The 26,821-nt window shown below is 35.2% G+C and overlaps 1 protein-coding gene across 4 annotated transcripts in view; it reads right to left on the bottom strand.

Moving 5' to 3' along the window:
• LOC121378950 (exocyst complex component 7-like) overlaps positions 1-26,565 on the bottom strand; it is a 43,715-nt gene extending 17,150 nt beyond the window's left edge. For all 4 annotated transcript variants that reach the window (XR_005958786.1, XM_041507345.1, XM_041507346.1 and 1 more), the window contains exons 1-20: positions 26,388-26,565; positions 24,070-24,235; positions 22,801-22,885; positions 22,138-22,246; positions 21,040-21,157; positions 20,507-20,681; positions 19,779-19,854; positions 16,830-16,888; positions 14,943-14,998; positions 14,550-14,656; positions 13,794-13,898; positions 12,283-12,402; positions 11,931-11,990; positions 10,641-10,679; positions 9,157-9,219; positions 7,935-8,001; positions 6,807-6,875; positions 4,517-4,637; positions 3,665-3,760; positions 955-1,033 (exon numbers count right to left, since the gene is read on the bottom strand). Coding sequence is in view for 3 of the 4 variants with exons in the window: in XM_041507345.1 (XP_041363279.1) it covers positions 955-1,033; positions 3,665-3,760; positions 4,517-4,637; positions 6,807-6,875; positions 7,935-8,001; positions 9,157-9,219; positions 10,641-10,679; positions 11,931-11,990; positions 12,283-12,402; positions 13,794-13,898; positions 14,550-14,656; positions 14,943-14,998; positions 16,830-16,888; positions 19,779-19,854; positions 20,507-20,681; positions 21,040-21,157; positions 22,138-22,246; positions 22,801-22,885; positions 24,070-24,235; positions 26,388-26,438 (1,821 nt within the window). In the remaining variant the exon portion in view is untranslated. The remainder of the gene's footprint in view (positions 1-954; positions 1,034-3,664; positions 3,761-4,516; positions 4,638-6,806; positions 6,876-7,934; positions 8,002-9,156; positions 9,220-10,640; positions 10,680-11,930; positions 11,991-12,282; positions 12,403-13,793; positions 13,899-14,549; positions 14,657-14,942; positions 14,999-16,829; positions 16,889-19,778; positions 19,855-20,506; positions 20,682-21,039; positions 21,158-22,137; positions 22,247-22,800; positions 22,886-24,069; positions 24,236-26,387) is intronic.
• Positions 26,566-26,821: the final 256 nt, after the last annotated feature.

The raw sequence follows: 26,821 nt of genomic DNA, 5'->3' as shown, positions 1-26,821 counted from the left end.
AAACATGCTACAGTTTTTCCACTAGCAGCAAGGACAACACCTTTGATTACCTAGTCATGCGGCATTGATTGTGACAAGCAAAACAAGCAATGGGTCACCCAAGAAAATTCCGTTCTATGATCCATCCACTTCAGGCTGGTGCTCTACGACCAAGCTAAAACCTCGGCCGCTGCATGATTTGTTTAATGACACCACTAGAGCACATTGATTTATTAATCACTGGCTGTTGGATGTCAAACATTTGGTCATTCTGATACATATTCATCAGAGGAAACCCGCTACAGTTTTACCACTAGCAGCAAGGGATGTTTTATATGCATAAACCCACAGACAGGACAACACCTACAGTGGCCTTTGATACACCAGTCATGCGGCATTGATTGTGACAAGCAAAACAACCAATGGGTCCTCCAAGAAAATTCCATTCTATGATCCATCCACCTCAGGCTGGTGCTCTACGACTGAGCCAAAACCTCGGCCCCTGCATGATTGGTGGCTTGCTGTCTAAAAACATTTTGTTTTGTTTAACGACACCATTAGAGCACATTGATTTATTAATCACTGGCTATTGGATGTCAAATATTTGGTAATTCTGACACATAGTCATCAGAGGAAACCCGCTACATTTTCCCATTAGCAGCAAGGGATCTTTTATATGCACTGTCCCACAGACAGGAAAGCACCTACCACGGCCTTTGAGCAGTTGTGGTGCACTGGTTGGAACAAGAACAAACAAACCGATCATGCGACACAAGCACCTCAGGTGAGGACTCGACCGACTGTTTGCGATCTGACATGGCAGGATGACCGTTCTGCTGCCTGGCTTCAGAAGCTATCACCAGGTCACTTGGTGGTGGTGGGGTGGGTGATGGTGGGGGTTTGAAATCCTATAGGTTTCCTATTACCAGACTGCTGTCAGATGAATTCACACTTTAATTTTTTTTTTCTTTTTACCTTTATCACATCGCCCTGTGTTCTCTGTAATGATATCGGCTTGTCTACTTCCATTATGAAGTGAAGGACTTTATTCCAACTGGAAAAAAAAGGACATTAAAATACAGATATGAAAATGAGCTTGGACAAATACATGTAAAATTTTAAAAAGGTGTTGAAAAGTAAAAGGTTATTGTGAGCTTTTCAATTAAGAATAAAGTTAACATTTGTTTTGTTTAACGACACCACTAGAGCACACTGATTTGTTAATCATTGATTACTGGATGTCAAACATTTGATCACTTTGATGGTTACATTGTTTCTATTAACAGTATGGGATCTTTTATGTGCACTATCCCAAGGACAGGACAGCACATACCACAACATTTGATATACTAACAGTGAAGCACTGGTTGAAACTTGATCCAAGCAACTCGCTCAGGCAAGTGCTCTGAGACAGGAACATTACCTGTTGCTGTCTAGGTGTATTTTGTTGTTCAAGTGTATTTTGTTGTTCAAGTGTATTTTGTTGTTCAAGTGTATTTTGCTGTGTGAGTGTATTTTGCTGTGTGAGTATATTTTGCTGTGTGAGTGTATTTTGCCATGCGAGTGTATTGTGTTGTTTGAATGCATTGTGTTGTTTGAGCAGGGCTCGCGCTGTCGGTAGCCAAATTAGCCATTGGCTAATTAAAAAAAAAAATGGCTAATAAAATTTGCAAGTGGCTAAAACATAATAATACTACCAAGTATTCAATTAGCGTAATAGCGATCTCGCGACCGGTAACGAGAAACAGTGTCATGCAGAATACAGCATAGGTCTTATAATGTTTGCTTATTTTAATAATCACGGTTATTAATTTTAACGGCATGCATTCAACATGCATGACAGCAATGTCTGGAAGATCTGTAGCTTGTTATTTTTACTTTGTAAAATCTTTGAACCAAAGTAATAAAAACAGACCGACAATGCGTGTCAATTTGAATACACATGCCAGTTCAGGGCCAAAACATGTAGGCCATCTCAAGGTCTGAGTTCAGCCAGACCGAGCGAAAACAAAACAACGAATAGCAATCAAATACATGTAGTTCACGAACGTTAGGAAGAACGTTCGTTGGCTGAACTGAGGACAGCTCTCGACGCGAATATACATCACACTTCAGAGTCAGCTGACACCCGTGTGTCAAGAGACATCGTTGCGGACATTAAACAATACGATTACGCAAAAGTAAATCTTGATGTAAATTTGTAGAAAAACAATAGTTATTCGCATCAATGAATACCTAACTGCAGTTTTTGTTTATTCCTTTGTCTTTGTTAGTTTCGTACCCATGGTCGAGAGCACGTATGCAGATCGCGATCGCCGGAAATGAACATGCAGTATTTAAATTATACAAATTGCAGTTAAATGTACACTGAATAAAATTAGTTTACAGTAATCATATTTGTTAGATAATTTTAGATATAAATTTGTAAGACTGTGAGGTGACATTTAATAAGTTAGCTGGATTTTAAAAAGACCGTAAATTTTAATTTTATTAAAGGATTTTTTTTTAATAAATGGAGTATACTGTGGTGAAGTCGGCATTCTTAGCTGAGGTATTTTGTAAGCAGAAATCACAACAAGCATTTAACACCACGCTGAAATCAACAGCAACAACATGGCACAAATTATGAAATCGTTTGGGGTGGGGAATTGATGGGTCACTTAAAAAAAAAAAGTTATTCAAACTAACATAAAGATTGCTATTTAAAGAAATAATGAGTTCTATATAAAAAAAAAACCTCTCAAATTTTTATTTGGGAAAAAAGGAAGAAAGAAAAAACAACACCACCCATAAACATCCACCCACCCCCATATTTCTGTATGTTTGTTAACTTAATGTCATAGGCCTTAGAAGTTGGGGTGGGTGTATGAGGTACTGGCTTCAGACTCACAAGATACTGCTTAACCCCATCCCAACCCTACCCCCGCTGAAAAAACTTGAAGTAATATATTAACTGCCCCTACCCCCATTAAGGTTTTGTTATTCCTATTTATTCCAGTTTGTACACAATTAGCTGAAAAAGATACATTTTCATATTCATATATAAATACTCTATACATGCAGTACTGCATAAAACAAATTTGGCTAAAGCATTTTCAATATGGCTAATATAAATTCCATTTGGCTAATATTTTGGCTACAGGTATTTTTGATCCAGGGTGAGCCCTGTTTGAGTGTATATTGGTGTCAGAATGCACTTTGTTTCTATAAACTTCAGGTTTTCTAAGTATATTTTATCTTATTTCAGTATAATTTATATCATATGAATGCATTTTGTCCTTTTAGTATACATGTACATATGTATGATCATATTATGACATACTTTATGTTTGCATGTACCTGGTGCTTTGAGAATGATCTGAATTACTTGTCAAGGAATATTCTTTTCAGTTATTTGCGTGCACTTCTTGGAAGGTAACGTTTTAACGTAACTTCATAGGTTTTGTCCAGTGTAGAAGGAACTGTTTTCCAAATGCCTAAAATACTTTAAATATACAGTAGAACCTCGTTGGGTCGAACTCAGAGGGGTCGAACACACCACAACGCTCGAACCAAAAACAAAGTCCCCAGTTATACTTACATGATGTTGACTGAATGGTTAGGTCGAAATACCCGATCGGTCGAACACTTTCTCGATCACCGACGGGGTTCGAGCCAACGGGATTCAACTGTATTTGATTCTTACCTCTCTGAGTAGATTCGTTTTTGTTCAACTATCTGTATCTCATAGTATTCTTCAACTTTAGGATTCCATTCTCTTAACACATGGATCAATCCTGAGCTGAAATATTAAATAAAATAAAAAATATTGTTTTAAAGATAAGATATTTAAAGATATTTTAATGGCCACATTATCATCATTATTATATTTGTATTTTTTAAAATAATTTTTATTCACAGAGTTCCAATTACAAAAACCAAGCAGAGATGAATAAAAGGGCTAAGTACAATTATTATTGCCTGTAATACTATAACTTTTAAATAAAATTTCTGTATCAAACGATAAAATATTTCTTTTTATATTCTTCATATTTTGAACTCATTACCAGATGGGTTTCTCATAAATTTCATCACCCAGGCAAAATTAAATACATGGATGATAACTGAAAACTTAAAGACACCTCAGTTGGCCAATGGTATGGGATGACATGGACATCCACAATAAAGATCTTACTTCTTGAGTGACTTGAAGATGTAGTTGCAGTTGTTGAGAATAAGAGAGAGAATAAGAGAGAGAGAGAGAGAGAGAGAGAGAGAGAGAGAGAGAGAGAGAGAGAGAGAGAGAGAGAGAGAGAGAGAGAGAAAGAGAGAGAGAGAGCGACAGAGACAGAGACAGATATAAAGATCTACTTCTTAAGTGACTTGAGGATGTAGTTGCAGTTGTTGAGAATAAGAGAGAGAATGAGAGAGAGAGAGAGAGAGAGAGAGAGAGAGAGAGAGAGAGAGAGAGAGAGAGAGAGAGAGAGAGAGAGAGAGAGAGAGAGAGAGAGAGAGACAGCGACAGAGACAGAGACAGAGACAGATATAAAGATCTTACTTCTTAAGTGACTTGAGGATGTAGTTGCAGTTGTTGAGTATGAATATCGGCTTGAGAGCGGGATCACTGTACGTCTCAGCCTTGTTTGCCAGGTTCAAACCCAGCGCAGACAATACACGTGCTGAAATATCAAAATGTGATCACATTAAGAGGGCATTTGATAAAAACTCGACCCAATTACCCCAACTTCGAACAAATAATAATATAAAAAAACTTTGCATAATGAGGCTTGTAGGAACAATATCGGGGGGGGGGGGGGGGGGGGGGGGGGGGGGGGGGGGGGGGGGGGGGGGGGGTAGGCGCACAAGCCATAATTTTATCTTTATTTATAGAGTAGGGAAAAAACCCCATAAATTTTTGTTGCCTGTGCCTCCCCACTCCACCCCCTCCTAGTTAAAACCTGATAATCTTTTAATAGTTGACCTCCATTTAACAATTAACACTTCAAAATGAAGCTATTGCGTGATGTGCACCAGCATTGCTTAGGGGGCATAGAATATTATGATGTGCATGATTTTAGAATTCCAAATTGGAATCCAGCACTATTTTACGTACACATGTATGATTGCATAATGTATGACCACAAAATGGTGTTGGTGTAATAAGTAATTTATCACATGATCACTAAGTATGGGCGGGATGTAGCCTAGTGGTAAAGCGTTTGCTTGATGTGCGGTCGGTCTAGGATCGATCCCCGTCGGTGGACCCACTGGGCTATTTCTCATCCCAGCCAGTGCTCCACAACTGGTGTAACAAAGGCCATGGTATGTACTATCCTGTCTGTGGGATAGTGCATATAAAAGATCCTTTGCTGCTAATCGAAAAGAGTTGCCCATGAAGTGGCGACAGTGGGTTTCCTCTTTCAACATCTGTGTGGTCCTTAACCATATGTCTGACGCCATATAACCGTAAATAAAATGTGTTGAGTGCATCGTTAAATAAAACATTCCTTCCTTCTTGATCACTAAGTAGAGGACAACCATTAAGCAGGTGTGGGGGTGGTAATTGTGAGCATATTATGAAAGAATAATTATCGGGTGCTATTAAAATATGAAATTTCAAAATAATTCCCTACACCCCAAGACTACCATAATTAGAGCAGCAGACAACTGAAATAATATCCATGTAACAAGTTACAATACAACCTTTTTATCAGTAGTAACTATATATTCAAACATTCCATTTTCAAATGTTTAAAGAAATTATAAATGTTACAGCCAACTTGAGACAATGCTAGTACTTTTGGATTAGCAATCAACACACACAGTATTCATTATCTTAATATAAAAAACTTTCCAATTTCTCCTACAATTTCAACCTGTTTCGACCTTTTTTGTCAGTTTCCTCCAACTTGGTCTTCTGAACTGTCCACACCATCGCCTACCTGTCTCGACTTCCTCCACGGGTGCAGTCTCTGTGTACTTCCCTGCACCCACCTGACATCCTCGTCCTCTGCCGCTAATAAAGCTGGTCTGACCCATGGCACTAACTAACGACTGCCGGTAGTAGGTGTGCATAGTAGGTAGTTACAAGTGCCTCTTAACAATGCCAGAAGTAACTACTGAACACACTCCGAAGTGGTCAGACTAAGCCCACAGCTAAAAGCTGATGGGGAATGACAGGTGTATGGCACGGATAGCCACAAGAGACAAGCGGTTGGAGAGACCAGGACTGGGATGTAGAGGTGGACAGCAAAAAAGGTTGAAAGATAAAAGTTGCCAGATCAGGAAAAAATTAGATGGAATTCAAAGGAGTAAAAGGAAAGGGGGCAGTGGGATAAAAAAAAAAAAAAAACCCACAAACAGTATACACAGGGCTCGGACTTAAGACTTTGATACCTAGGGCAATTTTGAAATGCTTTTGCCATGTGGAAAATGCTCACCAATGGCAATTTTGAGCCATGTATGTCTACAGCAATTTTGAACCAGTAATCTTTTAACAAATATAAAAAGCAAAAATTATCTCTTCAATGGATCCTGTCCTGGACGGAGGAGCTGGCCGGGGCCGACTCCTGTGCCCATGACAGGCATGCACTAAAACAGCTTTCTCTGAATGTGCAAGTTAATCCCTATACCATAGCTTCAATGGACAGCAATAATTTGTATTCAGCGGGGAAAACAAATGCCATCAGCAAAGTCCCTGACCTATAGCAATTCGTATCGCTGTTGTCATTAAGTTCCAGCCCTGTATACATGTATATGTATCTTACCACTTGACACATTACATTTAATCAACAGAATTACAGAACATAAAATCAAATAAAACATAATAACCGTGAACATGTACTCACTCATATAGTCGGCAACTTTCATTCTGCACTTCTCAAAAGTGATATCTTGTGATGGGGCAGCTTGCTCACCTGTTGAAACACAAACAAAATTCATGGAGTTTCATTATGAATACCCCAAATAAGTTGATATAGTTTTTTTACAATCTCAATCCTGAAGAGTTAAAATTCTCACTTTGCATGTAAAAACTACCAATATATATTTTAATTTGGGGAGAAAGACACTTAACCTATTGTTTTGAAATTTAAAATGATAAATCTGAGATCTATAGATCTCCTGTCTGTGGGATGGTGCATATAAATGATCCCTTACTACTAATGGAACATTCCTCTCTATAACTATATGTCAAATTACAGCCAACAGTCGATGATTATCAAATAAATGTGCTCTAGTGGTGCTATTACACAAAACAAATTTTAACTTTGTAATATTCCAACACAAAATTTGCAATAAATTTTTTGTATTAAAAGTATTTCAGCATTCTGAAAAAATAAGCTCCACGCACCAGTTTATTGTTATTGTAAGAAGATTCAAAATGACATTTTCAAATACTGACATCATTCAAATCTAAAAAAGCTATGTAATCTATTAAAGTAACAGTCGGGGCGGGATTTAGCTCAGTCGGTTGAGTGCTCGCCTCAGTGGATCCATTCAACTGACTGGGGTTTTTCTCGTTCCAAACAGTGCACAACAACTGGTCAAAGGCCGTAGTATGTGCTTTCCTGTTTGTGGAAAAATGCATATAAAAAAATTCCATGCTGCATTAGGAAAAATGTAGCGGGTTTCCTCTGATGACTACGAGTCAGAATTACCAAATGTTTGACATCCAATAGCCAATGATTAATTAATTAATGTGCTTCAGTGGTGTTGTTAAACAAAATAAACTCTTTTAAAGTAACAGTCAGTTCCATGTTCAGCTGAGAACATCATTTACATGTTGGTATGCTTTTATATTTTTTGTATATTTAGAAAATATATTAAGAGTAAATAAAAAATTTTAAAAACTCAAATGTACCATTCGTCAAATATAACATATAAAAAACAATTATCGTTAGATGTTATATTTATTGTGTATGAAACCAAATCAATGGTGCAGGAATGTCCTGTTATTAACTGTAACAGACCCTTACCATGCATGAGCAACATGGCTCCTGCAGTCTCTGCAAAATCTTGGAGCTGCTGTAGGAATATAATAGTCTGGAAAACAAAAAGAAATGTATTGACAAAACACATTTATCTAAATAAAATTTATGAACAAGTCCCATACTTTTTTAATTGGGCTTTCAACTTAAACAAACCAAAGACACCTGTGATTTGTAATTTAACTAAATTACATCATTTGGCAGACACAAAAATTTAGCTACTTATAAATAAACTGCATTCCAATCCCAAAAAACATTTGCACAAACTACTATAAACATATTCATGGCTAAACAAAAGTATTCAAAGTTATGTTTTTGTTCAAGAACTGCTTCCTTTATTTTCTTAACCATTTTTTTTAAAACTTACTTTACAGGGACAGACCCTAGTTTTTAAACACTACAGCATATTTTTCACTATTAGAGTCGTTATTTTATTGTTTAGATTATCCATTTCCATACAACCGAAGTGTTTCTTATCATCTTGGTGTTTCTAATATGCATTTTTCATATTTTTAAAAATGCACATGCGTCTGAAAAGTATTAGTTATGGAATCGCATTTTAGGTAGTACTAAACCAAATAACTTCCGGCTGTGTCAAAGTTCGAGGTGCACCGAACTTTTGATAGAGAAGTGAACACCACAAGTTCTGTGATTGGTTATAAATGTGAGTGTGTTGGTTGTAAAAAATAATAGTTTCATCTGGGTAAAAAAAATGTGCAATTTTATTTCATCTAGTACCAATGTGTCAAGTGCGAAACTAGGGTAGTCATAGATGCTACCCGTTATCTCAGAAACGAGTAGTATTTATATCCGTGGCATTTATGTCGGTTGATACGTTGAAGGTAGGAGTTTTAGCCACATATGTTACTATTGTCGTCTATGGGATTTGATTTGGTAGTATACACCCTATAGTCTATTTTTAACGGTATTTCAACGTCACAGACTCTTGTTTCACTCTGTTGTATCCAAAAGTGTTACAAGTTTGTAAATTAACCAAACTTAAGAGTCAATTTTTACGGGCTGAAACTAGGGCCTAGTTGAAAAATTTGTCTTAGTGTTTAAAAATTATGGTCTGTTCCTTTAAGGCCAAAAGGTTGGGAATCTATAAATGCATGCGCCAACTTTAGCCACATATGTGACTATTATTGTCTATGGGATTCTATTTGATGGTGTAGCCTGAATAAATGGCTTGTTCTTGTGAGTGACTTACATGGTTTGTGAGCTCATGCACAGTTCCATCTCTTGGCATATTTGATGCTTTATCAGGATCTTGCTGTAAAGACAAAATTAAATTAAGAAATTTCAACCATGTCTGATAATGTCAGCCCTCACATTTCATATCCAAGTGAAATAAATACATGTTCCCAAAAAGGACCTGTAATAACAAAATAAAAGCTTGTTTAGAAAAAATCCCCCAGAATACAATACATTTATATAAACTGCTATATACTGGCCTGATCGGAGCAACACTGGCCGTCAAGCTTTGGGGTTCCAAAGCAGACTTGACAGAGACAGCTTTTTTTATCACCACAAACGGACTCCAAATCTAAAGCATGATCAACTATAACTTGAACGCAGAAGAAGAAGAAGAAGAAGAAGAAGAAACTGCTATACTATAGTTAAAGATGGAATGCAGTTCATTAGTCGAGTGCAGTAGGTCATACTATTGACTGGTTCACCACACATCTCCCATGTTCTGACCAGTGCCTCATGACCGGTGTATCAAAGGCCATGATGTGCTGTCATGTACAATGGAAGGAAGGAAGGAAGGAAATGTTTTATTTAACAAAGCACTCAACACATTTTTATTTACAATTATATGACATTGGACATATGGTTAAGGACCACACAGGTATTGAGAGAGAAACCTGTTGTCGCCACTTCATGGGCTACTCTTTTCGATTAGCAACAAGGGATCTTCTGTATGCACCATCCCACAGACAGGATAGTACATACCACGGCCTTTGTTATACCAGTTGTGAAGCACTGGTTGGAACAAGAAATAGCCCAATGGGTCCACCGATGGGGCCTGTACAATGTGATCACGCATATAACAGAATCTTTCCAGCTATATAATAGGAGTAACACAGATAACCTTTTTTTCTTTTTTTAAAAATGTTTGAACAGTTCTCTGATGGAAGCATACTAAAAATTACCCACACCCACATAGCTTTTTCACCATCTAGAATAACCAGCACTGATGGACTAGTGGTTAAGGCTGGTAGATACAGGATTCACAGCCTGGTACCGGCTCCCACCCAGAGCGAGTTTTAATGACTCAATGGGTAGGTGTAAGACCACTACACTCTCTTCTCTCTCACTAACCACTAACCCACTGTCCTGGACAGACATCCCAGATAGCGTGCTTGAACCGTAATTGGATATAAGCACGAAAATAATTTGAAATGAAATGAACTATCTAGAATATGAGTTGAAATAACCCTATACTTAACACCAAAGAGCATAGTTTTAAATGTGCTGAGGTGTCATTAAACAAAGACTGCTTTCCTTTTCCAAATGCAGCTAATACATTAACTGATACATTGGACTTTCAAATAAAAATAACAACAGGAGTTTAGTAATCTTTTATGCTCATATTCAACTTCAACAGGTGTGTTTATTTGAACACCTTGCTTTAAAACAATTTGGTTGTAATGTTAAATCAATTTTATATCTCAAAACTGTTACACTTACTCGAACACTATCTATAAATTCTTCAAGTGCCTTTGCTCCCTGAAATGATAAATATAAATATTTTGTAAAAAAAGAAAACAATTCCTACTTAATATGAGAATAATAATGTGAAGAATACAAACTGATGAACCATTGTCAAAATATCATATAATAGTCGTAATAATTCATATTACTGCCCGAAAAAATTAACTAATTTGTTGTATTATATAATATGATAATCTTCATATCATACCAAATAACATTTGAGATGAACAATTGCAAAATTTTGAAAGGACTGCACGATGGATACAGGAAGAGTTTTTTTTTTTTAATTAGTCAGTGCAGTGGACTAATCTTTGCTTTCGTGACATATGCTATCAATGGGTATTATATTCACATCCAGTCCTGCCTCCAACTCAGTGTGGATCTGTCATGCAACATAGTTAAACTCCTCTTAACTGGACACCCTCAGGACCAAGTAAAAAGTCTGGTTTTAAGAGGTATCCAGTTTAGAGAGGTTCTCTTATGTACAGATATTTAAAAAAGGAACATAAAAAATATCCAGTTTTGAGGGAATTCCGGTTTACAGAGGGTCCAATTTTGAGAGGTTTCACTGTACAACATATTTCATCCATTTCTCAGACAAGCTTTGAACTGGGCCACAAAAGTATTAACAATTTGACAAATTTAATTAGAAAATCTTATCAAAATTAACATTTCATTTTGCTTGCAATTAATTTTTTGGCAAATTAATAATGAAATACATTTGTCAAACCCACAAGGCAGAAGAAAAAGAGGCAGCCCAAAGAACACATGGCGAAGGGACTTCCAGGGGGACATCAAGAAGACAAGATACACCTGGAGGCAACTTGAAACCAGAGCCCAGGACAGACTACAACTCTGGAAAACTGTAGTCAATGGCCTATGCCCCAGAAGGGACAATGGGCATAAGTAAGTAACATTCGTCAAATTGAAATTTATTTACATTTGGCAAATGACAGCTTAAACTTCACATAGGAATAGTTAATGGATATATCTTCAGAGTGTATGACCCCCACATGGGGTAATGTAGGTTGCAAAAATATCCCAGGATAATTTGTTATCAAAATAACTGAAAAGTATTGCCTCTCCAAAAAATTTTCAAACCAAAATGAAACGTTGTGGTTTAAACATTCATTTTATTATCATCTTTATGTTTCATATAGCCTCCAAAAATTATATTTATCTTTCCTTTTTTTTATAAATTATCTGAAAATGCAGGGCAATAAACTCATAAATAAATGCTCTTAATTCAAAATAAATTCTACTTACTGTGCTGTCTAGGGTGGAAAGAAGGGATGCCAATTTCGCTCTTGTTGGTGCCTGGCAACCCTAGTAATAAAATTGAATGAAATAATTGTTATTTGTTGGAAAATAACTGCATTTGGCAAAATATTACCAGACCTAAATATAGTTTCTTGACACTTACCATATCATTGTGTGATCTCATCATCTCAAAATATAATAATGATACTCACAAATTAACATAACAATTTTATAATATCAATGTTATTTGTATGTTAGTTACACCAATATTCACTAAATAGATTTTAGTAAATCATACGACTACATTGATAATTATCAATTATAATAGCAATATTCACTAAACTTATGTTAATATTACCTCTAAAATCAAATCAAATTCAGGTTTGATCTGTCGAAGGTGCTTGACAATGGGAAATATAGACAAAACAGCTCCAAATTCATGGCGACCAATGTTTTTACGAGCTGACATGGCCAGGAGCTACAAAACAAATATTTTTAAACAGTTATAGACAAACTGAAAACGATAATGCTCATCAGATTATCTTCTAATATATGGACCATATCTGCAGTGATATAGACGACTGGTAGCTCTAGGTATCAGATCCAGGGATGTAAGAAGGGCTGGAACAAAAAAGCTTACTGTGGCCGGGGTTCAGGGGCCACTCAAGGACCCCTGAAGGAAAATTGTTGTTTGCAACCCCTGGAACTGCCAAAAATTTTATTCAATGTTAACAAATCTAAACTGGTTATAACTTATAATATAAGGCACACATCATAAACTTGAAACCGTGAAAACATGCAAATGAACCTTGTGTGATCAACAGTATTGAACATCATGTTGTTGGTTTTTTTAGACGAAATGTAAAAGCACATTTCCGCATAGCTCTCATATCCCTGCAAATATCTCCGTTTGCAAAAAGCAAGTGATCAATCTCTTGCTTTCCTAATAATAATTCCAGGCGAATTTTTTTAAATTAGAACAGCAGTTCCACATATTTAAACAAGCAAAACTAAAACTGACACTATAGCTAAATGATGACAGGCGACTACTTTTCATCTTTAGGCGAGTATGAAACAAGTGTGAGCAACTGCTTATCAGGCCTCAGGATGAAAAATTCACATTATTGATTTCAGATGGTGCCTTGCTGTCAACAGATGAAATTTTTTTAGAAAAATGCCAAAAGATAGTCATGATTCTGAATAACTGATTAATAATTGGGGGAAAAGAGATAAAGCAATAAAACTGTAATTGTGGGTGAGAGCCAGGGCGTATATTTTTGAAGCTATCTTAGCACTACGATATTGTAAAACGTTCGTAGGCTATGGTGTGTGAAATAGTTATGTCTTAGTCTACAGGTAGTACTAAACCAAATAACTTCCGGCTGGTTCAAAGTTTGAGATGCACCCAACTTTTGATAGAGAAGTGAACACCACAAGTCCTGTGATTGGTGATAAATGTGAGTGTGTTGGTTGTGAAAACAATTAGTTCCATCTGGGCAAAAAATGTACGCAATTTTATTTCATCTAGTACCACTGTGTCAAGTAACCTTGAGCTTGAAACATGTATGGGGTACATGTAAATAAAAGTACTAAAATTTTGTGCGGAACTAGGGTAGTCATAGATGCTACCCATTATTTCTGAAATTAGCAGCTTCAACCCCAATTTTTTCTGATTCACTTTAAGGGTGAGGGGTGGTAGTATTTAAATCCGTGTTGTATATGTTGATTGATACACTATCGTCTATGGGATTTGATTTGATGGTATAGAGACTATAACAGTTTTACAATATCGTAGTGCTAAGATAGCTTCAGGAATCTGTAACCAGGTATATATATATGCAGGTTAAAGATAGTAAAAGGAGTACGTACCTCTCCTTCACTGACGACCGTTTCGAGTGACTGTTGTACTATGTTATCAAATACCATCCTTTGATGTTTCTCTGGAATGATTCCACTCATCAGATGGGACTCACTCTAAAATGGAAAGATTTCAAACAGAACGCAAACAAAATAGATCCTTGTTCCAGAAAAGATCAGACAGCAATAATGAATATGAATACTTTTTTTTTTAATTCATGTAAAAATATTTTTTTTAATATATTCCAAACTGGACCTAATGATAGGAATGAAATGCAACTTATTTTCATTATATCTAGTGGATGTCCTATCTTTTTCATGCAGGGCAGATTTTGATACATTAATAGGCTATGAATAGTTGGGGTTACAAGTAGGAGGGTTTTTTTTTTGGGGGGGGGGGGGGGGGCATACTATATCATAGATCATTTTAATTTTTTTTATTTCAAATGTTACATTTTGATGAAACATTGTTAATTACTGAAATTAATGAATGCATAATGACACCCAAACACAAAAAACACATGATATTGGGTGTCAAACAAAGGTAAGTACATGAATGAATACCAAGATTAAGGACACAAAAAATGATGCCCATTGGCTTAAAAACTGGAAATCCCAGTATAAAGAGTCAAATATATTCATTTTATTATCTCCGTTTAAAAAAAAGGCAATAAAATCAAGTATCAGAGTAAATTATCACATTAAAAATACCAACGAACATGTGCATACATGTAATAAAAGTTGAACAGGTTAAAGCAAACAAAATACCTGCATTAGTCTAAGCAATGCTGTGAGCATGGTGATGTACAGATCTGTTTCCACGTCAATTAGTTCTTCCGTTATGATCTCTGTAAACGATCCTCGACGTTTATGACCTACAAAAATAATTAAAGTAGAGGTGACCGAACAGAATAAGAAAAATTACAAGTTGTTGTTAGTATGCAAAATCTAAAAGCGGCCCATGTTTCAGATGATTATTCGTGTCTATTCCACTTTATGTAAAGTAACAAAATCTAGAATTAATAGATGCACTACAACATTAAGCTTAATAGTTCTTATATACAAAATAAAAGATATTCATCTGACAATGTTTTAAGTTGATTGACAGACATATGTATTAAAAGTAGGTTTGTCTAATTAAGTCACAGTAGCAGAACAGACCTGGTTCAAAGGGCAACTTCATTAGTGAAGATGCACTTTTCTTCAATGATTTATATCTGAAATAAATAAGAAACAACAATCATAATAGATCAAATAAAATAATGTTTTATCATAAACTTATTCAAGTGATGAACTTTGTTAAGCAGTCTTTACTGTTTTAAGAGGCCACATTTTTGCGAGTTCCTTAACTGACCACATAACACGTTTGTAATTCAATACTGTATGTAATAAAGAATATAATTCTGTAAAATCAGCTGCAAATTAAATTTACTAAAGTTGGTTTTGCTTTAATGACACCACATTAATTATCGGCTATGATGTCAAAACAGTTGATAATTTTGACATAGTATACATGTATGTCTTACAGGAAACCTGTTACATATTTTCTCTGAGCAGCAAGGGATCTTATGAACCTTTGCAGACAGGACAGCACATACTATGACCTTTGATATAACAGTCATGGTGCATTGGTTGAGACAGAACAAAAATGGCCAAGAGGTTTCGATCCTACAACATAAGTACAACAGGCAATCCTGCCACATTAAGAAATTAAGTCATGCTTTTCCAAAATTACATTTTAACCATACACTATGTAATGCATGTCTTGCTTCAAAATTAAGTATAATTTAACAACTACCAAGTTGTATACCTATGTCTATCTAATTTCTTATGTCATTCCATTCCAGTTTCAAAAAAAAAGAAATACGTGTTTTATTTAACGATGCACTCAACATTTTATTTACAGTTATATGGCATCAGACATATGGTTAAGGACCACACAGATATTGAGAGAGGAAACCCGCTGTCGCTACTTCATGGGCTACTCTTTCCGATTAGCAGCAAGGGATCTTTTATATGCACCATCCCACAGACAGGGTAGTACATACCACGGCCTTTGATATACCAGTTGTTGTATACTGGCTGGAACGAGAAATAGCCCTATAAGCCCACTGACGGGGATCAATCCCACATCGACTGCGCATCGAGCGAATGCTGTACCACTGGGCTATATCCAGCCCCTTTCAGTTTCAAAGGCACATTCTCAAGGTTGTAATTATCAGACATGCATTTCATCATTTTTAAATGATGTATTTGTGACAAATAACTACACATTAATAGACCCCATATGTAATCTTTGCATAATTAACTAAAGCATATCAAAACTGTAATGATTTCCACTTGACATAATTAGTGGTTTCTTCTAAAGTGCTTTGCCAAACAATGTAACGAGAATACCTTCACTGCGCATCCATTAAAATAGCACCTAGCTGTATGTGAATATGGAGATGCAATTTAAATTCAAACTGTAACATCACAAATTAATCCTAATTAGATTTTAATAATATAAATTTATAAAAATTACTAAATGAAATTACTAGTTAATGTAAAATTTTATGTGGACATGTAATTCAATGGATAATCTGCAGTGTACATTTGACAAGAACAAAAATTCTGAGAAATTAAATATCTCACCTAAACGTTTCCGGTGTACTGTGATGAACGTCCATAAGTGTAACTATAAACCATGTTTCACAGACCCAGGACTTATAGTTTATGAAAAATTATCTAAATGCAAAACGTTGACACTGCTGAAGCCGCTTTACTTCATAAAGGCGAGTCAAAAATGAATGAATGAATGAATGAATGAATGTTTAATGACACCCCAACCATAACCATAAGGAAATGTTTTATTTAATGACGCACAGTAAGCATAAAGACAAAAATGAATAAATATTTTGGTCATTATACAACTTTGATACTTCCCCTTTGAAAGTATTGCATTATTGAGATTTATAGAAATAGGACATCCAAACATTTACAATCTATTAATTAACATCAGACAACTGTGGCTGCTTCATCATATTCTTTATTTCCGGGAAAACATACCCAATTTTTTTCATGCTCTTTCGGACAGGATTTTCTTTCGTTGGTCGCATGTTAATACCCTGAAAATATTATTATGGAACAACATTATCACCTTTCAGTTTGGAAGATTTATAAAAAAAAAAAAAATCATAACCAGGGTTCCAGCTGCCGTTCGTCATTGTCGCCAATTGGCGAATTATCACAAATTTGGCTATAATCTGGTCAATCAGGCGATACAAAATGGCGATTTATTTTTTTCAACCAATGTTTCCCGAAATTCGGATTATCTTATTTTCCTAATATATATATATATATTTAATGTCGCCGCCATTCCAAAGAAAATATACGCGCGAAACCCTTGCCCTTAATAAAATAAAATGTGGATGCAGTGAATCTGGTCAATCAGGCGATACAAAATGGCAATTTATTTTGTTCAACCAATGTTTCCCGAAATTCGGATTATCTTATTTTCCTAATATATATATATATATTTAATGTCGCCGCCATTCCAAAGAAAATATACGCGCGAAACCCTTGCCCTTAATAAAATAAAATGTGGATGCAGTGAATCGTGAACCAATCAAATCGTTAACGATTCCTCACGAATAAAATCCACATACAGGGCTCTGTTCGATCGAGTACTTCATTCGTATGAATATATTTATTTCAGTTTGCGTAAGCTCGGTATAACCTATTAAAACGCCAGATATGCGGGTCCACAATTTTGTATTTAAGTTTCACACCGAAATATATTCTTATGTTTTATCTACCAAGATAATTTGCATTTTGTATCATTGTTTAGGTTTAATTTTAAAACATTGTTCTAGTAAATCAAACGCTCATTCAAATGCGATCTTTAATCACAGTTATCACGTGGTGACGCTAAGCATTGCGGGACCGCCAGTGATTACAACACAATGCCGCGACCAACCAAGTATAAACGGGATCGCAATTTGAAATCTCAGGTACAAATAACAGATATGCTTCTACCCGTTTGGGAAGTCCACATAGCTGACACCGACATCAACGAATCAACTGAAACTTGCGCCTCCACTACTGAGGATGAAACTAAAGATAATTATGACGGCATGTACCTGGTTGACATTTCGACCACCGATAGCCATACTATCGGCGATAGGCTTGTTGATCGTACGAAGATATTAAAACATCCCGACCACAGACTTCTGACACAAATAAAATTTAAACATATACACTTTTACCTCGGGTTGTTTTTATTTCATAATTATAGTTTGTTAACAATCTGAATGGGCCATTTAAAAAGCAGTTCAAGAAAACCTGAAAAGAATCACAAATGTATTGCTCACTAGGACAAATACACCACATGAATTTGAGAATAAATTACACAAATATAAATATTAAAATTTTCAATCCGCTCTTTTGGCTATAAAATTTATATCGTGGCTATAAAAGAAAACATTTGGCTATAACTTTGGCTATTAATGAAAATTTTCCAGCTGGAACCCTGATAACCATCAAAGAAATGTTATTAATAATTTTGTGATCCTCATATTTGTCATCTTAAACAACATGATAGGCTAGGTGAGTTCCCAGGACAACATGCTTGCACCGTAATTGGATCTAAGCAAAAAAGTAAATTCAGTGAATGTAACAAACTCAGGCTTTGCTTTGAAAAAATGCTCAATTCTACTCTCTCACCTCTAGGTCTTCTGCCTTATTTGAATATGCCTCAATCAGCAGCTATTAGCTATTTGAACAAATATTTGGTTTTAAACAAATAAAGAAGAAACCAGTTGATGACCACCTAAGCTAATATAGCAGCAAGATGTACCTGTATGTGATATACTCATATCTAGATATGCGCAGTATAACCAGTATATCGCAATATGAAGTTTGAACAATGCGTATCACAATATGTTTATAGCACATCCGACATGTTGCGCTGATATATATTTGGTAAATGTGTTAATCACACGTATTATATTTTCAAATAAAAACTACCAGTTTAAGAAAGGAAACAATAGCTTCTCTTGTTCGGAACAAATTTTGATTAACTGGTGCATCATGTTATTAAAGGCATATTGTCACAGACCACTGACCTATTACATGGCCTAACAAAGTATTACTTAAAAATATATATATTTGATTTGTCCCTAAATGTACTTTATTCAACCATCTACGTAACCACCATACTCCACTTATTAATGATATTTTGTAAAAATAATTTAATTATGGCAATGGTCCATAATTCAAAAACTAACATTGCTGAGAAGGTTGACATGGATTTCATGCCATCATGGTGTAGTTAAAGTGATGCAATAGCTAGATTTGGTCTGTAAAAATTAATATAATTTTTAGACAAATAATAAGGTCCTTAAATATGTGACAGTATGCCTTCAAGTTATACAAAATGTACATGATATTAGATACATGATATTAGAGCACTTTATAAATTCTAATACTTAAGACTTAGTCTTCGCAATATATCGTGGTATGTATCGCAATTCAGGTTCCTGTATCGCAATAAATCGCAATACGAAAATGTGGGCAATACCCATCCCTACTCATATCATATGCATGTAATTAAGCTGTTGTGGTTGTGGCCCAGTGAAAAAGATATCAATCTTATGACATATCACACCACATGTCCCCTGCGTGTGCTGTAACCTCACCGTGGTGCAGGGGTGTAACATTCTCTTTGAGAATGGCCAATACAGCACAAAATTGAAGTTTTGAGTAATATTCAGTATCCGTAAAATTCTGTGATATTTGTGTTTTTGCACAGTTCTTTACACTGTTTTTGAATTTTTATATTGATGTTGATCATCACTTTATTTATTTGCATTACCATAGTTTGACACCCAATAGCCGATGTATTTTTCGTGCTGGGGTGTCGTTAAACATTCATTCATTCATTCATTCATTCATTCATTCATTCACACCATATGTATACAAGTATTCTATCATCGTTTTGTTTATTACTATATTTACCAGAGCTGGCGACGCGGATCCCTGGAAGTTTTTACTGCCACTACTTGCACTCGATGTTTTCAGGTGTTCTTTCAACCTGCAACAAATGAATAACCAGAATACATAACCCAGGACAGGGAAATTCACATAAACAGAAATTATTCAGTTTGTATACTGGTTAAGACGCTTGTAATGCAAACAACAAATATTTTTGGATTTTTGCAGAGGAAAAAATACTGTAACCCCATTTCATTCTATTAATGCATTTTGAAATATGTTTAGTTAAATAGTTTATTATACTACCTGGGCATTTATGTTGTTTTACAATTCATGCTGATCAAAACAAAGCGCCGTGCCTTAAATTACTTCGTTTGTTTACACTGCATACAGGAGTAGTTTACTCAATACAGGTGGCAACGTCACTTCCCTTCCAAGCTGAAGTATCGGAGGCAACAAAAAAACAAAAACAAAATGGCTGCCCCCAGTTAGCAGGAATAATCATGTTATTTTTAATATTAATTTTAAAATTAGATGTTTTTCATTTGTTAAACCTTTGGTGGTCCAGGTATGCATCTTTTCAACACAGAAGGCTCATATTTGACATGATTATCAATTTAAGCTTATTGGGTTTTTGTTTGTTTCTGATATGGCAACCTCACTAAAGTTTTATGTCGCTAATATGTTACTGATTTGGTTTTCGCTAAATTTTAAGATCACTAATAGTTAATTGAGATTTACAGTAAACTAACCCTTGAAGAGATCGAGTCAGTATTGCCATCCTTGATGTGTGGTAGGATTTACAAAATTCAGCTGAAGTGCCGTTAGCAACCAGCCACCGAGATATGTAGCGCAACTGGGAGACCACTTTTTCTGAGAAGTGCTCCATTATAAATGAATCGGTTTCCAAACCAGCAGGGGGTATTTCTGAAAATAATGTAGGTTTTTAAGACATAAGTTTAAATACAACAAATGTATGATCACAGTTTTGTCCATCCAAGTGCTCTTAATGTAAATGAATCTGTATAAAAATCAAAATTACATTTTATAAATCCCACAACTTTAAGGGTCATAAAAATTACCCATACCAGAGCTGACTCTGTCACTTGCCAAATTCACCAATTGAGAATTTTAAAAGCAACTGGTTAATTTTATTTTAATTTGGTAAAAATTACATGTAATAATTGACATTTATTTAATAGATAATTTGGCAAACTTTTCTTCTCACCCAGAGCTAGCTCTGCATATGAACCCTGCATATTGTTGTTGTCATATTATATCTTACCGTCATCCATCTGTAACTGATCCATGATGACTATAGGAGGCACTGGTCGTCCATGACGATTGAGAAGAGAACGAAACTCAAGCTGAAGTGCACATTTTCCATCATCAAAGATATGGTTCTGAAATTAATTAAATTAACACAATAAACACTTTGGTTAAATCTTAACTTTATAATGACTAGTGATTTTAGTCACTTGACATAAATATATTCACTGTGTTTTGTAGTCTTAAAAATTCAGTTTAAATACAGAAATCTGTATTTAACGACAACTGAGTACAATTTAACTTATGGCTATTTAAAAAGATAGAATGGGGACAATAGATCCTGCAATCCTTCATACCTCAGGAGAGCATTCTATCATTGAGCTATACATATACAGAACTTCACATGTTGTTTTCTCTTCCTATTTATTGCACAGCGGTCAAGTGATATGTATTTGTGCAAAATAAATACATCCAGTAAATAGGAAGCAACATATGTGAAGTTCTGTAATATCTGTATAATAAATGTAATTTTTTTTATTAAAATAAAAGTTCTATATTTATTACATACATGTACCTGTTATTCTGTACAAAAATGTTTTTTAATTTAATGTCATAACTACACTTTCTTAAATCTATAATCAATACTCCTTTTATGGATTTACTTAACATTAAGAATCATACTCTGCAGCAATCTTGTGTTATGTTTCAAATACCATGTGACATAATTTGTAAATCATATATGGCATATGTAACAAGAAGGCATTAACTACTGTAAAAATAAAAAGGGAATTCCCCACTTAAAAGGTCCGGTCCAGATACAAGATAAATTTATCACATGGTTTGAAATTGTCTTTATCACTATAGTAAGATTGAATAGGTATGTAGTAAAGTATGTATACTGAACTCCATTGAAAATGCACCAGTCAGATTTGTAGTTGTGAAAAGGATACAAGAAGAAAAAATAATACATTTAACTGATTTTGTATAACTGGATGTATTCCGACAGGCAATAAATTACCCCAAACACACATGCTTTTGCAATAACAACTGAAAATTGGGTGGTGCGTTTTCTATGGAGTTCAGTATATATTATAACAGTATAACTAAAACTTACCAATTCCTCTATTTCATTCCCGGCCGGGTTGGTAGATGTGAAATATCTTATGGCCTTCAGTAGTTTGTCCATGTATGAAATGTAAATATCCAGATCACAGGATGCAGGTCTAAATGAAATTATTCAAATTTAAAATAAAAAATATCTTTTACATATTCTGTATGTTAAATCTTAGAAAATGTACATGTAGGTCTACATTTTTCAAAAACGATTTGTTGTGCAAATCAATACGACAGTATTAATATTTCAAATTATAGTTATACTGGACTATTAAGTAACAAAATCAGACACAGAAACCAAAATAATTAAAGTACTAAGAAAAGTGCTCAGAGTGACTGAATAGTCAAGGGGAATTTAACAAGCATATTTAATTGTAGATTTACAAAAAGTTAAAAACAGGCTTGAGAAATTAATAGTTTTTAGACCATGGGTCCACAAATTAAAAAGTTTTTTTGGAGTGGTTTTTGTTTTTGTAAATAACTCATTCCACATTAACAATCAGTTAGTTTACAAATAGGTGTTTTGTTTTCTTCAAATATTAAGAAAAATTCAATAAATTAACACTGAAAACTAAATTCTTGGAGTTTGTTGCCAAAGTTAAAAAAAAAAAATCAAAATCACTGACCCAATTCCCATGCATAATGAAATCATTCCTATACCCACCCTTCTTTGATGACCTCTTCCACATCCTTCGCAACATGGTAGTATCCCAGCACCACATCCATCGTCTGTAGAGTCTTGTCAATATCTCAACACAGTCAAGTGATATTAACAATATGGGTATCTTATATATAACATATTAGTCCATCTTTTCTATATATCTTTTTTTACAATATATAGACTCCCAAGAGACTAGTAAAGCATAGCTATGATGACCTGCTCCCTTTACATAAAGATTAGCTGTGTGCATGAGGAATATTTATCAGGCTATGACTGTTGACCAATCCGATTATAATTGGCATGATACAATAAAATATTATTTAAATCGAACATAATATGCATCTTACAAAAGGTTCAATAAACTGTATATAAATGACAAAAATGTTTTAGAGATATTTTTATTGAAGGGGAATGAAAAAGTCCAAATTCATGAGCTGGTTCAAATCTTTATCATGAAATGGCCCATATTATCCAATATTATATAATGTACATTACACATACATCAACTATTTAATACCATTTTAATTCATATGGCAAATTTCAAAGTTTAAGCAAGTTTCATATAAATACAGTTATCAAAGACATGGTGTTCAAGCTGGTATAAGGATCTTCACATACAGTTACATACATGCACAGCTGGGCTGTAGCTAGCAGGGGGGGGGGGGGGGGGGGCAACAGAAAAAAATCTGTAAAGCATTATAGAAACTTAAAGAAAATTCTCTTCTTAACCATTTAAGGAGTTTTAGACTATTAATTACTCAGTTGCACCCCCAAACAAAAAATCCTAGCTACGGTCCTGCACAGTGAAACCTGTCTAAACTGGATCATGCTGTGGACCTAATATTTATCAGATTTAGACAGGATCTGGTTTTTAAAGGATCGTGATTTATAATTTAGAAAATTTGGGACCATGAAACTGGGCCAGTTTTGACAGGATTCCTGTTTGTTGAAATTGTTCAGTGTTCAGTCTATACAGGTTTCACTGTACATTTCTTGACTTGAAACTTTTTAACATGCCCCTATACCACTAAGGTTTCAGGCATGTCCATCCTGGGCCGTCTCTGGATAGCCAGAGACTTGACCCAGGACAGACTGTACATGTATGTATGTTCCAGTGACTAGAGGGACGCAATTTATAATTTAGACATTTCTGGACCATGAAACTTGGCTGGTTTTGATAGAATTCCGGTTAGTTCAGGGATCAGTCTACACAGGTTTCACTGTACATGTATACATGTATGTTCCAATGACACCAGAATGTTTTAAGGATACTTTCTTGTCTTCTTCTAAGGTTTTCTGTTTCTTTATACACAGGAACAATTGTATCTTCCAGCCTCTGCAGGCGACTTTCAAAACTGGTCAAAATTCCAAGCATGTTCTGTGTATTAGTGGAACTCTTTTTGAGAGATTCTCTCAGCATAAAGAGATTGTTCTCTTCCTGAAAAAATAAATGTATTAGTTAACTTTCAGTGACACATTCATTACATTGGCTGGTGTTTAAAAACATTAAATCTATAGTATATTTTGCCATTTCTAAACTGTTAACTAAATGTATTATGCTGAATAATACCCCATACAACACTTATATTAAGTTTGTCATTTTATAAATTTAAACTTTAATTTCATATCTGTTATTTTAGCAATATCAGTTACTGTTTGTTTGTTTAGTTTAATGACACCACTAGAGCACACTGATTAATTAATCATCGGCTACTGGAAGTCAAACACTTGGTAATTATGACTTGTAGTCATCAAAGGAAACCTGCTACATTTTTCCATTAGCAGAAAGAGATCTTTTACAGTGCTGTTCAGTGTATCGGCGCACCTAAGCATTCAAGGACCATTTTCTATGTGAACACTGAAATATTTTTTTTAATGTGTCTCTCACCAATGAAGAAGTGTATAATTTGAAATACACTACAAATTGTTTTATGTCTGTAATAAATAAACATTTTAAAATGGTGCATAAATATAGGCACCCCCTTGTATCTAAAACGATTTGCATGTCCGGTGATATAATTCAGTGTTCTCGCTGCTCTATTTAAAAAGGGCGCCCCGCCCTGCTATTCCATTTTGCCACCCTCCTTTCACGTTCTCCGCCCTCCTTTATTTTTGTGTGCCCCTCTTTATTTTGCAGCACTTATCTTCGCTATTTCCAAATGCACACTTTTTTTCCACACAAAAAACAACAACGATCAGTCTGCACACTGAACATCAAAGAAAACAATCTGTGTTGTGTACGACAAAGCAATTGACGAAACATTTACGACAGTTAACGTAACGTTATTTAACAGTATTTTTAACAGCCTCTATTTTGTCCCATATCTGTATCCATTTGTATGTTTAATAGACACAATAAAAGTTATATTTTAATTGAGAAATGAAAATATTTTTACGGATTCGGCAATCTCCGATTGAAAAAAACAACTCACTTATTTGGCGCCAAATTTGTCACGTGATTCACCAGAACGGTCATTCTGTCTTTTGTTTCCACTAACTATCGTCTGATATTTTGTCCTCCGTTGCAGATGTACAATTGGTTGTAACTGATGATTTTTACTTTCTGTCATTTTTGTCATTCTGTTTATTCAGCATTTCTTTATAAAATATTGTAAACTTTTAATTTTGGGGGGATATGAACGCTTATCAAAACAACGGAAGTGGTAGTGTTTATCATTAAAATCATTTATCTTGAGTGCCAAATAATATATATACCGCCTTTACAAAAACGAAACTACTTTTTATCACCTGGCGATAATATTTTATCACAGCGATCGATTCATTCGATGAAGATGGAAAAAAAAAATGTATCCGACATTAGGGGGTCACTTTACAAACATCTTTATTGTTTTTTGTATATCTTGAAATCTTTATTAAAAATAATATTAAAACTGATCGGTTCAGCAAAACTGGAACTGTCCGTGAATGTCAGACCGATATCATTTTCAGTTCAGTTGAAAGACTAGTCTGCTTGAATTTCGTATTTACTTTTTGCACTTTTTTGTAACCAAAATAAGGAGTATGTCTTTTCACAAGTCTACCAACACACAACAATATGGTAACCAAACTTCTCCCCCGCCCCCCTTTTTAACTTTAATTTGTTAAAAACACCGACAACTTGACAACTTCCTAAGCATACTTGAGCAAAATACCAAGTGCGCCGAATCACCAGATACAGTTGTATATTTGCATTTTCCCACATACTACAGCCTTTGACCAGTTGTGGTGCATTGGTTGGAACAAGGAAAAAAAAAAATTGATTTGGAACAATTGAGGTAGTTCGATCCTGTGATTCAAGCATCTCAGCCAAGCACTCAAACCACTGAGCTGAATCTCATCCCTATCAGTTATTTCATATTTGTTGTGTATGCTGTACAGTTTAGCCACAATTCCTCAATTTTATTGGGGCAGAAAGGGCAAAATCTTTGCTCAGGCAAGAAATCGTTCCAAAACTGCTTGGGTGGGGCATGTGGCATGGGCCGTGATGTAGGGGAGGGGACGAATTCTCATGTGCTGCCAATCACCACCCGCACAGACACAGTACTGTGTACAGTTTACAGTAGGGAGAAGAAAAAAAAATTGCAGTTAACCCTTTCTAGTTTTCTGTCAATATCCAGCTTGATCTCTGCAAGATCATCCATGGTGCTGACAAAATCTCAGTTGAGAGATTTGACAGATCGTTTAATCCACAATTTCCGCCATCAGTTGGTTGTCCCTTGGATAATAATTCCTCTTTATTTTTGGAGCTCTGCAATTTCCGCCATTAGTTTGTTGTCTCTTCGGTATTTCCTCTTTATTTTGGGAACACCGCAAATATAAGGTAAATCGATCTTGGCCAACGGCAAAGGCGAGATGTCTGAAATAATAAATATTACTGAAAACTTCCTATATGAATGGTTCTTAGTGTGTGTATATTAGACTTGACAGACACAAACACGTGCGCGCACTCACTGAGGCATACATAAAGCACACACACTCACGAACACACGCAAATACGCACACATTGACACATACACACACACAC

This window comes from Gigantopelta aegis, chromosome 8 (assembly GCF_016097555.1).
Source record: "Gigantopelta aegis isolate Gae_Host chromosome 8, Gae_host_genome, whole genome shotgun sequence".
NCBI lineage: Eukaryota > Metazoa > Mollusca > Gastropoda > Neomphalida > Peltospiridae > Gigantopelta > Gigantopelta aegis.
The sequence above is the reverse complement of the archived record's forward strand: the minus strand, read 5'-3'. Positions and strand labels throughout refer to the sequence as shown.